General features: G+C 46.5%; 1 protein-coding gene across 4 annotated transcripts in view; it reads right to left on the bottom strand.

Annotated features, from left to right (window-relative positions):
• Positions 1-14095, bottom strand: part of wwc3 (WWC family member 3) — a 54576-nt gene that overhangs the window by 24148 nt on the left and 16333 nt on the right. For all 4 annotated transcript variants that reach the window (XM_048252404.1, XM_048252405.1, XM_048252407.1 and 1 more), the window contains exons 3-9: positions 12489-12692; positions 10886-10962; positions 9838-9917; positions 5133-5262; positions 3867-4016; positions 3215-3288; positions 985-1227 (exon numbers count right to left, since the gene is read on the bottom strand). In XM_048252404.1, the coding sequence (XP_048108361.1) occupies positions 985-1227; positions 3215-3288; positions 3867-4016; positions 5133-5262; positions 9838-9917; positions 10886-10962; positions 12489-12692 (958 nt within the window). The remainder of the gene's footprint in view (positions 1-984; positions 1228-3214; positions 3289-3866; positions 4017-5132; positions 5263-9837; positions 9918-10885; positions 10963-12488; positions 12693-14095) is intronic.

The raw sequence follows: 14095 nt of genomic DNA, 5'->3' as shown, positions 1-14095 counted from the left end.
CCAGATGGGCATTGTCTACAGGAATCTGTGTGTCTGATCAGACTTATCTGCCTGGCTTACTGGCATGGTGCTCCCATGGTGTTGCATGTCTTCTGGGAAAGTTATGTTTCATTTATGCAATAGGTTTTGTCACAAAGATTGTTTATGGAGGGTGCAGCCTAGTTTTAACTACAGTAAGCTTATGGCTATACTGTGTATAGTATAAGTATATATACTCTTTTGATCCCGTGAGGGAAATTTGGTCTCTGCATTTATCCCAATCCGTGAATTAGTGAAACACACACACAGCACACAGTGTACACACAGTGAGGTGAAGCACACACTAATCCCGGCACAGTGAGCTGCCTGCATCAACAGCGGCGCTCAGGGAGCAGTGAGGGGTTAGGTGCCTTGCTCAAGGGCACTTCAGCCGTGCCTACTGGTCGGGGTTCGCAACCTGCAACCTCCGGTTACAGGTTCGAAGTGCTAACCAGTAGGCCACGGCTCACCTCCTTCCACATTTCTTGAGATGCAGCCTGTGCTATTCCCGAAAAAGTCTTAAACAGTACACAACTACCTCTGAGGTCACGGTGGAGTGACAGAGCATCAGCCCAGTTAACTGTTTACATTGGCTTTCATTTGTTAGCAAAGGTAACAATATTGATTTTAGGAATTAGCTCAACTGTGCGACTACTCATGTTGATTCTAGAATTAGCTGTTTGCACAGACCTAGTTGTTATTAACAAGCAGGCAAGTCACGAGAGACAGAAAGAGAGTGAGAGGGAGGCAGAGAGGAGTGAGAGAGATATATATAGAGAGAATATTCCTTCCCTGTTAATTTCATTGTTAACATGATTAATATTGTTTTTTCTCCTTTGTTTGTTGCAAATATACTGCATCACTACACATGAACGGACATGCAAGCTATGAGTTGAGAAAAGAGAGAGAGAGAGAGAGAGAGAGAGAGAGAGATGGAGCAGTAAAGGAGTGCGAGTGTGGCCTGACCTCTGGTTGGCTCCCTGGCTCTGCAGGCTGCGGGCCCTCTGCACCTCCTCCTCCAGGCGCCGGCGCTCCTCCTCCAGCTGCAGGAAGGCCTCCGGGGGGCGCTGCTGTTGGCTAAGCAGCGTCAGCTCCTGCAGCAGGGCCTCCTTCTCGCGCAGCAGCTGCAGGCTGTCCCGGTCCGCCTCGGCCCGCCCGCACCAGGTCTCGCTGTCCAGCTGGGCCAGCTGGTGCTGGATGCTGGACACTCTGGCATGGAGAAAGAGCAGCGGAGAGGAGGAAAGAAAGAGAGGGAGAATGCATGTGAGTAAGAGAGAGAGTCAGGGAGGGAGACAGAGAGTAGGGAGACACAGAGAGAGGGAGAGAGAGTAAGGGAGACAGAGAGAGTAGGGAGACAGAGAGAGAGAGAGAGAGAGAGAGAGAGAGAGAGAGAGAGAGAGAGAGAGAGAGAGAGAGAGAGAAAGGGTGAGCAAGGGAGACAGAGAGAGAGGATGGGTAAGGGAGGTGGAGGGAAAGAGAGGTGAAAGGGAAAGAGTGATTAAAACACAGAATCCATGACCCATCATCTGTGCGCACTCTAATGTCGTCATGGCGCACATGTGCATCTGGACAATCATCTGAGCGGTGTTTACATCTGCTTAACCACCACAAGCTCACTGGCTGCATGGGAATGTTTACCCCTCTGAAACTCCAAATTACCAGCGCCCGTTTGCTTTTGTTTGCTTACAATATTTTTCTACAAAATGAAATGACTCCAAGTGAACACAGCAGTGTCCAGTTTCACCTCCCAGAGCACAAAACAGGTGGGTTGTGGACCTCAGGTTTGAACTCTTTAAGAGAGGAGAGGAGGAGGAAGACGAGGAGGAGGAGGAGGATGAGGAGGTGCAGGAGGCTGAGGCGCTAGAGAGGAGGGGGTGTCTTGGGGGAGCCCTGAGGGTTATGGTTAAAGTGAAATAACTGTGTTTATGTGTTTTGGAGTTGAGACGGTGTGTGACTCAACGAGAGAGCACGCAAGTTTCCACAGGTCCCCCTTGCTCCTTCACTCGCTCGCTTGCTCACTCCCGTTAGGCTTCGCGCTCAACTCCTCTCTGATGTCATAGCTGGCGCTGTGGCCGCCGCGTCACCGTGGCAACAAGCGTCTCATAAAAAAAAAAAAAAAAAAAACCCTGCTAGGAGTCTGGGTAATGAAGCCACTGCTACCACTACAGCTGCTAAAATAAAAGAGTTGGGACTTTATACAGTAGGTCATTGTTAATCTGGTTGTTTATGAACAATTAACAACCCAAATCGTTTCAATGCTTTTCTTGTCTTGAATTGGAAACGTAAAATCATCAGTTGTCATTACCCATCACATTATATTACCAGCATCAGTTAGTAGTCATGAACACGATGAGCATTTTACAAGTCATAACACCTATGCCATATGTCAAGAAGATTTCATGGCACATGTTAACTGCCATTATAGGATTGTGACTTTGTTAGTGTTGGTCCAAGGACACATACCCAGAATGTACGGTCATACTATTGCATGAAAACAATGAGGTCCTTATAGGACATATAAATCATCTCAACTGACCAAGAATGTGTCAATACATAATAATGTATTGTAGAATGTAATGTAATGTAGAATCTTTGATCGTAATAGCCGTTACATGGCTGTTCAATCGGAATAGGAACAGACTACACCACCTCTTTCATTCCGATTAAAATTCTGATCGGATCAGGCATTTTTAATCCGATAGAAGTGTTTATATGAGAATTTTTATTCTATTATTTTATTATATTTTATTAAATTATTCAATTTCTAATTGGATTATAAGTGTCCATGTAAACATGGCCATGGACGGATTATGAACTTTCGGGCTCCTGGGCCCAGTTGTATTAAGGGCCCCCCATAAATTGTCGCATATGTGGGAGGGGGGGGAGGGGTTTGGGGGTCCTCCCTCAGAAAAAAAGTAATTTGTTTGATGTGATTTCCTGTATTCTGGTGCATTTTGGGGATGGCCAATAATTTAATTCAATCAGATTCATAGCCTACATCCTGATGTGTTGATATTGAGGCAATGATTCCATGCAAAGGCTTGGGCTTCAGGGCCCCCCTGACCCCTTGGGCACCTGGGCCTGGGCCCGGTAGGCCCGTGCAGTAATCCATCCCTGAACATGGCTAGTGTCATCATGTACATTAGATATTTTTTTTTTTTAAAGGCTGCAAATATTTATGCACATGCATACTTACCTTTTCTTAGATTCTTCATACTGCCAGTTGAGTCTCTCTTTGTCCACTAATGGAGAGAAATCTTGGGAGCCAAACTGAAAATGAAATCCAATAATTAGGCGGGGATCACACTGGAAATAACGAAGGGGCAGTGGTAAGAGTAACGCAACGCTCGGCCTTTAATAAGTTCCATCTCGTTCCTAAGTAACACAAAATCCGCTTGTTCAACGGTAGCGTTCCGCTGGCGCTGCAACCGTTACACTGCCGAACCATAGAGAACAATAGGAAACCTGCCCCTTGCTGCTGGTCAGAGTGATCCCTGCCTTAAATTACTAATTAAATGAATGCTAAACAATTCAATTAAACAAAGCTACATGAGAATTACCCTTCAGCCCTGGTAGACTCTCAACATTCATTACAACATAATATCTTTCTGATTGAAACAGAATAATAGAATAGAGTATATTCCCGACAGGAAAACAATCGTCGCTGTACTAAATTCCTTACAGACTTGCAGTGGCAAAACTAAATATCAAATTAAAGCGTAATATTTTACCAGCAATGCACAATCCCTTCACAGCTGAAAGAATTTCAGACCAAATGCTATATTATAGCAATTGGTCTGATTAGAGCTGTTACACCCATTATTAAAATGATGCGTATGTATTAATACCTCTCCTGTGAATTCAGTCTGACAGCCGGTGTCACAGTACTGCTGCAGATGGCATGAGTCACCCAAGGGAGCGCCACTGTTGGCCACCTCATTTACCGAATCGCCAATGGACAAGCTGCTGTGGAAGTTCACCGTGAGCTTCGCCAGGCTCTGGAGAGGATGGACAGGAAGCCAGGAGTGAATGAGTAACACACACATGCACACATACACACATACACACATACACACACACAGCCCTGACATTAGACAGTGTGTATTCACTGCTCACAAATCGCTCTGAACAGGTCACACTTAGGAATTAGGCGCCCATTCCCCCCAAAATCCAGTACTGGAGTGACCACTTCTGACACCCATTTCTGGTCTTTTAAGTGTGAATTAACAATAATCTGTCAACCCCTGACAACCACTGGGTGGCGCTACAAAACACTCTAAGAACAGCTGTTCAAAGAGGAGAGAAAGGAATGGCTGTGAAAAGTTTGCGAACCAAGCGCTTCAGTAAGGGACCAGACAAGTTTTGTTCTTCAATGATTTATGTCTTTGGGGCACTTAGGTATCCAACCAAACATCAATTACCAAAAAAAAAAGCCACAGGCATCATCCACAACCACAAACCACAGACCACAGAAGTGAGTGTGCAAAAAGTATGTAAAAGATATGCTAAAGTATGCAAAAATAATCCTAAATGATTTAACACATTCTCAGAAGACATTCACATTTGGTACAGTGTGAGAACACCAATCAATCACATGAAGGCAGTGGTAAAATTGTGGACTGACTCTGCATTTCACACTGACTCTGCATTTCACACTGACTCTAACCAATTGAATATAAGTGATATGACATGCAAGGTACTCTGTGCACTGTAAAATGCACAGAGGTGCCAGTGTTTGGCTTTGGACATCAGAGATTAACTTTAACTTTTTTCAGCTGCCTCAATTCAGTTGCCTCAAGACTAAAGTTGACTGAAATTTAGCAGACGCTTTTATCCAAAGCGACACAGACTCACAACAGCGGAAACCCAGATGGATTGATTTCCAATTGGAAATGTTTCTGCTGCTCAGTCACGTTCAGTAATCAAGGATGCATTTCCCACAAGCCACCACGCATTACTCAACAGGCTTGGTTACAAACAGTGTTCAAAATGAGTCGTGTAGATGAAAATCAGTTCAAGAAGTTCATGAAGATCAGATTTAGTAATGAGTTGTTGCCCTACGGCTTGTGGTGACCAGATATGATGCTAGCCACTCTGTGTGTGCGCAGACTCACCTGGATGAGGTCCTGCCTCTCCTTCTCGCCTGAGCTGATTGCCTTCTTGATGCTGCGCAGCTCGTTAAAGATGGCCTGGGCCTCGTCCAGCTTGTAGCTGGTCTGACTGCTGGACATCTTCCTGTCAATCCTGTCGACACCAAACAAGCAAGTGTTAAGACATGGCTATGACTCACTACAAGCACTAGTCCTCTGTAGGACTGGACAAGACTGGACCCATAGAGGGGTATTGGACTTATCAGACGAGATGGGCTGAAGACACAGGGACACTGAAAGACAATAAACAAGGACAGCTTGTGGGACATGTGAACGTGGCATTAAGTGGACTCTAATGAGAGGTGCAATCTGGACACTTTGGATGTTTTCCAACTTGTCGAACCAGATCTCCAGATAGTAAGTAAGTATTTGTAGTGCTTGACAGATCTATTTACAATCCTTTACAGTGCCATTTGGAAGTTGGAACCAAACATGTTCTTCAGTTAGCTACACAGTTTCATGGCTTTGTAAGGAGAACAATCCTTCTGAACAATTTTCCATTTTTAAGAGGACACATTCCCCCTTACGAGAAACATTTGATCATTAGGACACCACTGGAGCAAGACAGAAAGCACCACTGTCCTTGTTCAGCTTTCCTGCCGTGCTTCTGTTCCACAGGGCGCTGTGCTGACTGGGTAAGCAGAGTCAGCAACGCTGTGTGAACTTAACTACCTCCTGCGATCAGCAGTAGCAGCTCAACATGGTTCCACGTGAGCAAAAACCCTACACAAACACACACACACGCACACACACACACATGCACACACACACACCTACAGTATACAAGCACAGGCAAACACCTACTTAAATACAGTTTACATAACTGTGCATCCCTTGCAGCTTTCCTTCACACACCTAATTATAAAGAGTTAAATTGGGCATGACATCATTGGCTACCTAAATGAAACAGGGTGTTCCTAGACATGCGGGTTATTTTAATATCGGGGCCTGAAGTCCTCATTAGCCTCTCGGAGGGTAAGGCTGTTAACCACACTCATGTCTCAGCGCAGAGGAAATGAATCAGCCCCGACAATAACCCAATAGTCTGTTAGAACTGTTTAGCAGAGAGAGAGAAGAAAAAGAAAGAAAAACAACAAAGAAAACATGACGCTGGATAACTAGGTAGCGATGGAGGGAACCAGATAATGCATATTGTTTGTTTAAAATGAATAACCCTTAAAGAATGTCATTGGAGTTGGGAGACAGGACACGGAGGTGTCTAATGACGGTCGGTCGCTGGGGGTGAGAGGGGAGGGCTTGAGGTGGGGGGCGACACTGGAAATGGTTAGTGGGGATTTATTGGAACCTTAATGGTCGCTCGCAGACCTGTCTGTCTGACCGGTTAACCGTTTAGCCATGCTAGAATAATATTGTTTTAACTTCGACCAGCTCCCGGGTCTCCAAGGCATCATAATTAGGCGAGGGAAACTGGAGCCTGCCACACTTAAGGTGGCCTGGCGGGGAATTTCTGTCTTTTCAAAGAGCCACCACTCAAGACATAAATCCTACTGTGTTATGCTTGCAATGCCGGCCACCGAGACAAGAGACAGACAGAGAGAGAGAGAGAGAGAGAGAGACAGGGAGAATGCCATTCCAATATGCCTGGGAGAGACAATGAGAGAGTGAGAGTGAGAGTGAGTGAGAGTGAGAGTGAGAGAGAGAGAGAGAGAGAGAGAGAGAGAGAGAGAGAGAGAGAGAGAGAGAAGGGGAGGATGAATGAGTGTGAAACAAGAAGTGTTTAAGAGCTGAGAAAACACGAATCTTTTCAAAAATGGTCACTATTTACATTTTTAAAACATGCTTGCCAGCAATTTTGATGTTCTACTACTTTAGCCAACAGCTAATATATTCTGAATATAATGTAAAAGAAAGGAGCAAATACTAAGCCTCTTAGCATACTGTATGTACACAAGGGAGATTTAAACTAAGGTGACAAAGAGAGAAAGCGAGACATTGGTGAACATGACACGCGTTCCTGACTCAGAGGGCAGCGAGAATGACGTGAGGGTGAGTGATGTGTGGACTGGGTAGCGAGCGGGCGGCCTCCCTTTCACATCACCACTGGTGCTGGCAGTGGACCCGAGGCTCTGGCCGCACGGCGCTTCCTCCAGGCCCTGCTCCGCGCGCTGCTCCGCTCCTTCAACAGCAGGTACTGTTGGCCGGTGCCGCCTGCCTCTTCCTCCCCACACAAACCCGCCTTTGTACCCCTCCACCCTCCGATGCACCCCCCCCTATTCCCAGCCCCAGCCCTGTGAGCCTCCCGAGCGGCCAACACCCCACCACACACAGCCCCCCACCCCCCACCCAACCACTCCCTATCCTCACCACACTCAAACAGAAACACACAACTCTATTCAGCTACCTACTGTACAGAAGGGGCTGGGCTGGACTGCTGTGCAGAGTTCACCAGGGGCTTTAGTGAGGGCCACAATCATAAGGGGGATAGATATTGGAGTCTAATTTGTACAGGGGAATCATTTCGAGATTCAGAGAGTGGCAGAGAGGTAAATAAATGATATAGGCCTACTTCTATTGGATTGGTCCTTGTCTTTTGTCTCTGGTCTTGTGCTACTAAATAGGCTAGTCTTTCTCAATCAACGCTAAGTGCCAAAGCCTATATTCTTAAATGAAAACAAGAAATAAAACCACAAGGAAAGGCTTTTCTCTCTTTTTCCGTTTGTTTTTACTCTGCCCCTTATGGCATTTTTCTGTAGCTCACTTCAATCTCGTGTCTCTTGCTATCTCTGGATCACTCTCTGCGTTCGTCTCGACTGAACCTCACCAAACCTGAGCTGACCACGCCACCATCTTGTTTCTTTCTCCCCCTCCGAAGACACTCAGTCCTCCCCTCATTGTGACATCAGCCCAAGGAGGGGGATTTCCATATCAGTCCTTGCTTGTTTATTTGCTTGCCTACTCGCGATGTGGTTCCAAGGCTAATTAGCGCTAGCCCTGCCGCTGCCAGAGGCACAGATTTTGAACAAGAGCGGCCCTGTGGCGAGAGGGACTTATGTTTAAGCACGTCTAAAGACACAGGGAAAAAAAAAGGGGACAAGCAAGCAAAGAAAAGCACAAAAAAGTACAAAAAAAAACAGGAGAAAAGAGAGAGGGAGAGGGCCCATCCCGTGTTCTCAGGGAGCGGTGGATTCTGGGCGCTATTCTGGGAGCCTCTCGAGTTGTGTTCTATCTAAGAGATAAGCCCCTCTCACAGGGATGCAGGAAGTGCGCAGGAATTTGCTGCCAGATATCTTGTGTTTTTCAAACTGCCTTCAAGCACTTCTCTCTCTCTCTCTCTCTCTCTCTCACCCTCACTCACTATTCTCACACTGCTTTCTCTCTCTCCCCCCCCCCCCTCTCTCTCTCTCTCTCTCTCCTCGTGGAGCTTTTCCTGTCCGGGCCGAGAGCCTTGGCTCCCTGCACTCCACTGGTGCATCCTCTTCCTGAGGTGGAGTCTCCTTTTCCAGAAAGCACACGCACGCATACACAGACACACACACACACACACACACACACACACACACGAAAGCTTCTCAAATTCTCTTGTGCGCATTCTCGCCCTCTTTTTATCTTTTTCTCCCACGCAAACATATACATACATATTCACAAACACATGCCCCCCCCCTCTCTTTCTCTCAGACACACATACACACTTACACACGGAAAAAAAAAAAAAAAAAAAAAAAAACACTGCTGCCTGTTGGTGCGTCTCACAAAGGCCTGAGAGCGTGCACAGTTTCAGCGGGGTGGCCGGGCTATTTTAGGGTCGCCTGTGAGAGAGCCACACAAACAAAGTCTTACGGCTGCTGCTGCTTACTGCTGCAGTGGCCTTCAGTCTCTCTGCACAGGGCTCGTTCAGACTTGGGGAGGGTACGTGGTCAGTGTTTGGTTTGCAGCTCCGCTGAACTGTATAATACCTCAATTACGTAATTAAATTACACCAAACTGAAACAGAGACAGACATTCACCAGAAGGCTGGTACAAATCATATCGTGATTCTTTTTTTCCCTTTCATTTCAGGGAGGTATATATAAAAACAAAAAGAGTCGTTCTCAGAGGACAACCTTGTTTTGTCCCAAAAACAGGCAGAACGGTCTTAGGATGCATGTGGTCAAGCATTCTCGAGCTTTATATGACACAATAGAAGTGGTAGTGGCCCCAACATCAACACTGGCACATTCTGTGTGCACGATGCTGTGACAAATTCATAATCTCCTCATGATATTCTCATGGCTAAATGGAAAAGCACAGCAATGTCTATTTAACTTCTTTTGCGAGTTTTTTTTCACACAGATCTATAAATAACGTGTAACACCCAAACTTTTTTCAACGACGAAAAATAAATCAAACACAACACATAATAGAGAAAATCCACCAAAGACACAGGACATGGGCCGGCTGTTAGCATGTCAGACATAGAAAATGGAAAATGAAAGCCTTTTGGACAAACAAACAGAGAGAAAGTTCTAGAGTGCTAAATTCAATGGAACATGAACTCTGAAAGAAGAGTACCACTGCAGCATAGTACGTTTTTGAGAGGCCAGAGCAGGTGGAAGTGTGTGTGTGTGTGTGTGTGTGTGTGTGTGTGTGTGTGTGTGTGTTTATGTATGGAAGGGTGGTGCAGGCAATAGGCATGTGTGAATGTGTGTGTAGGGCAAGACGGAAGGCTCACTCTTGCAGGGTCTCCACTCCCATTTCCTTGTACTGCAGCTCCTGTTTCACCTGTGCCAGCTCCTGCTTGAGTCTGGAGAGCTGCGGACACACACACACACACACACGGGTCAACATTTGGCTTTACACATTCACACACATGTGGACACATGTGTACATATACATGCACATACATACACATTACACACACGCTTCCTGGTGGACCTAGGAGGGCTGTGGACACAAGGCTTAGCTATGGGTTACTATGCTTCACACAATGGGCTTCCCTTAGCGCTGATGGACCTGAAACGCTGAGTCATCAGGCCAGAGAGGCCCTACTCACTCTCTCTCTCACTCACACACACACACACACACACACAGATAAGGGAGGAGGCTGTTCTCACTCTCTCTCTCTCACATACACACAAACACACACGGAAGCTGATCCTTACACACACCAACTTCCCAAAAACACTGAAAAGGAATGTGGTTTAGGCCCATTACGCGAACAGTACCCACCCTAGCCCTGACCCCTCTCTGCTAAACCAGCCTTTCCTTCAGGAAGCCCAGTGACATTTCAACAGCGCTAAAATGACCCAAATCCACTGATCTGCGGGGCTCAGATACAGAGAGACAGAGAGAAAACTGTAACTCATACACACTTGTGGGATCCCCCTTTTTTAGTGCTCTGAGGTGTGTGTGTGTGTGTGTGTGTAAGGGGGTGGGGGTTATTTTCATAATTCTGGGTAATGATCTGACTGGGCGCCACTCGGCCTCAAACACCACCTTGTAAAACCCAGTGAGACGCCCTGCGGCCGGCTGCGCTGACTCACTCTCCTGAGCAGAGACTGAAGCAGGGAGCAGCCCTGAGGAGGTGGAGGTGGAGGCTGTGGGTCATGTCATGGGTTGGACCCCTCCCCCAGCTCATGGGAGAGTGGGGCCCGTGGAGAGGGGTGTGTGTGTGTGTTGGCTGGGTTCGGGGCATAGGGTGGTGGTGAGAGTGTGGGGGGTAACAAAGTTGTCAGAAGACCTGACATATGAAGCATTGTTCTCTGCCGATAATGACTTACCCGTTCCCGCCTACAGGCAATTTCCGCTTTTATTTGGTCAGGGTCATATTTTGCATTTGAAGAAGAGCCAGAGTGTGCTGCATGTGAGAGAGAGAGAGAGAGAGAGACAGAGAAATAAGAGAAAGGGAGAAGAGGGGGGAGAAAGAGGGTCAGTCAAACACTGAAACACAACTCCGCCACTCTGACAGACAGAACCACAACACACGGCAAGGTGAGAGATAGTGTATCCTTTGATAGAGGGCCTTTTGTGTGTGATGCTTCACTTCATTCTCTCTCTCTCTCTCTCTCTCTTTCTCTCCATGGAGGGTGTGGGTGGAGGGATGTTGGGGTGGGGTTCCTCTCAGAGAAAAAAAAAAAAAACAGAGGTATAGAGGCAGAGTGTAAAGCAGGAAGAGGTGAACGCAGAGAAAAAAAAATTGAGAGGAAGGAGCCAGGAAAGGGAAGGCAGAAGGGGAAAAGGAGGGGAGGCTGGAAGAGGAGAACAGCAGTACGCTTAAGCAGGAAGAAGGTGGACAAAGGGAGAGTGCAAAAACGCCAGAGAGAGAGAGAGAGAGAGAGAGAGAGAGAGAGAGAGAGAGAGAGAGAGCGAAAAAGAGAGAATTACTGAGTAAAACTGAAAGTGCTGTGGAAACAGATGGATGAAGTTGATGGTGAATGAATGAGGGACGCCTTTACCAGTGAATGACAGGCAGATGGATCAGTTTGGCCTTTTACTTGGAGAAGGAAGTCCTTGACTCACAGGCTCCCAGAGAGGTTAAGATGGTGGTGGTGGTGCTTTCTTGTGAAAACTGTGCCATACTATATTTATAGAGCATACACTAGAAGCCTGTGATTAAAAGTTCTTAGCAAGTCGGCGGATGTTGCGTGTGTTTATCCGAGTGTGTGTGTGTGGGAGTGTGTTTGTGTGAAAGCCTGTTTATATTTACATGGTCGTTTGCATACGAGAGTATGCCAACAGGATTTCCCCTTACAAGAGACACAACAGTGAACCATTTTCTCAACATGCCTTACGACAGTCTTTCTGGTATTTAATAACAGGATTCAGATTGTGATTTGCACAGTATGTGCCTTTGTAAACAAACACAGCATCCGTATATATACTATATGTGTGTGTCTAAATAACTTCATACATGTCAGTATTGTGGAATTTGTGTATGGGCAGACAATTATCTGATGGCTTATAAGATTGTGAGGGGTTGTGAGAATTAAAAATACATCAGATCAGTAAGTGGGACTGAATTCCAAAAGCATGGGTATGTGATTGTTACATAATAGGTGATATTTTCCCCTCAACATGGCATAGATGTGGCATAGCCATGCATGTGCCAGATACAAGTGTATGTGTACAGTGTTTACAGTGGCTGTGAGTGTGTGTGCGTGTGTGTCTTTAGGTGAATCTATGTGTGAGCGTGTGTATGTGTGTGTGCGTGTGTACAGGTGTACATGTGTATGTGTCTGCATGTGTGTGTGTGTGTGTCTGCGAGTGTGTCTGCATATGTGTGTGTGTGTGTGTGTGTATGTATTTGAGAGTGTGTTTGAGCATGTGTCTGCAAGTGTGTCTGCATATGTGTGTGGTAAATGTGTCTGTGTGTTGGTCCCTCACAGCTGGTGATTGAGCGCGTGTCGTCCTGCGAGAGCTGATGGAAGAGCAACATCTCCTGCTGGGCCAGCTCCAGCCGCTGCTGCTTGACCAGGTACATCTCCTTTTTGGCGTTGAGCGCCTCCTGTGCCACCACCAGGTACTCCTTCAGCATGCGCTCCTGCTCCTGCCGCCATTGCGTCCGCGGGTTCTCGATCTGGGTGGTCTCTGCCCGGGCAAGAAGGGGCAGAATGGGGGTCAGAGTACCACTCTCACCCATACAATCACCTCAAACCTGACCAGCACTGTGTACCACAGCAACCCATAGTATGCCACAGTTTCATTACAATCATAAGACATAACTTCATACATCAACAAACTGAATCTATAGTAAACAAACAAAATAAATACCTACTACAGCTCATTCTTAGGGTCTGGGTTAAATATGTGCTTCATAAAAGAGTGGTGTAAATGTGGGCACAGCAAAACTCAGAATGAGTAGTTTTCATTCATTCATTCATTCATTTACTGATTCCAAACCACACACACACTCTCAATAACAGCAGATAACACTGCCAGACTCGAAATGTCCTCTCATAATAACATTTCAGACATGGTGACAGATTATCTCCAATCCTTGCCACTTTCAGCAGGCAGGTCTCATACAGGTCTCGGAGGTAAATTCCAATCTTACAGAAGAAGCAGACAATGACTCATCTTTACTCACTTATACAAACCCTTCCTTAACAACCAAACAGTTGTTTTCTTAACAAAACAGCCAAACAATTGTCTCCTTAGTCCATCAACCATGACATGCTTACAATAACTCATCTTGAGTAAATGGTAAACATACCTGTCCTGACTGGACAATCAAATCCCTCTTTCCTTAACCAAACCCAACCAACCAACTAACCGTAAGGAAAATTCATTTTATTCCCAGTATCCTCAACTTCCAACAGCAATATTATTCTAACATCTTTTCCACTATTCCCTTGACTTCATGGAAATGCTGTGGACGCAAGCAGCAGAATTCCGCATTGTGCATGGAAACAGTTTCGATGTGACGCCCCGCCATGGCGGTCATTCCCACACCACTGCCGTGGCCAAGGCTAGCGAAGAGGATGGACTCGTAGAGGACCGGAGAAAGGACGGCGGTGTCCCCGCTGCGGCCTGGCCCAGTAGATGCTCGTATATAATCACCCCCACAGCCCATGACATCACATCTCAGTGACCCCGGGAACAGGATGGTACAGGGCAAGGGGGCTAAGGGCCCAAGCAGCAGTGCCCTGTCCACTTCCCCTGGATATTTTTCCCATTGCATGACTGACCAAACCACCGCCATACATAACATCCTGCTGGACAGCAGCATATGCAGGCAAGCACACGCGCCTAAATCTCAATAGTGACCGCTACATGAACTTGTCATGAACTGAGAAGACTCCACCACACACCAAGAGAGAAGCAACACGTTGAGCTACACAGCATGCTGATGTGCTGATGTCACATTACCATAAAAGCAATCCTAAAAGATTGTTCAAAACCAATGTTCGTAGAAGCTGCCTTCACTCAAATATTCTGTCTTCTGGGACACCTGTCTATCATGGCAGCGAGGCAACACGGCAGCTGCCTTC

The sequence above is a fragment of the Alosa alosa genome, chromosome 9 (genome assembly GCF_017589495.1).
Source record: "Alosa alosa isolate M-15738 ecotype Scorff River chromosome 9, AALO_Geno_1.1, whole genome shotgun sequence".
Taxonomy (NCBI): Eukaryota; Metazoa; Chordata; class Actinopteri; order Clupeiformes; family Clupeidae; genus Alosa; species Alosa alosa.
Note: the sequence above shows the minus strand (reverse complement) of the source record. Positions and strands in the feature narration are given on the sequence as shown.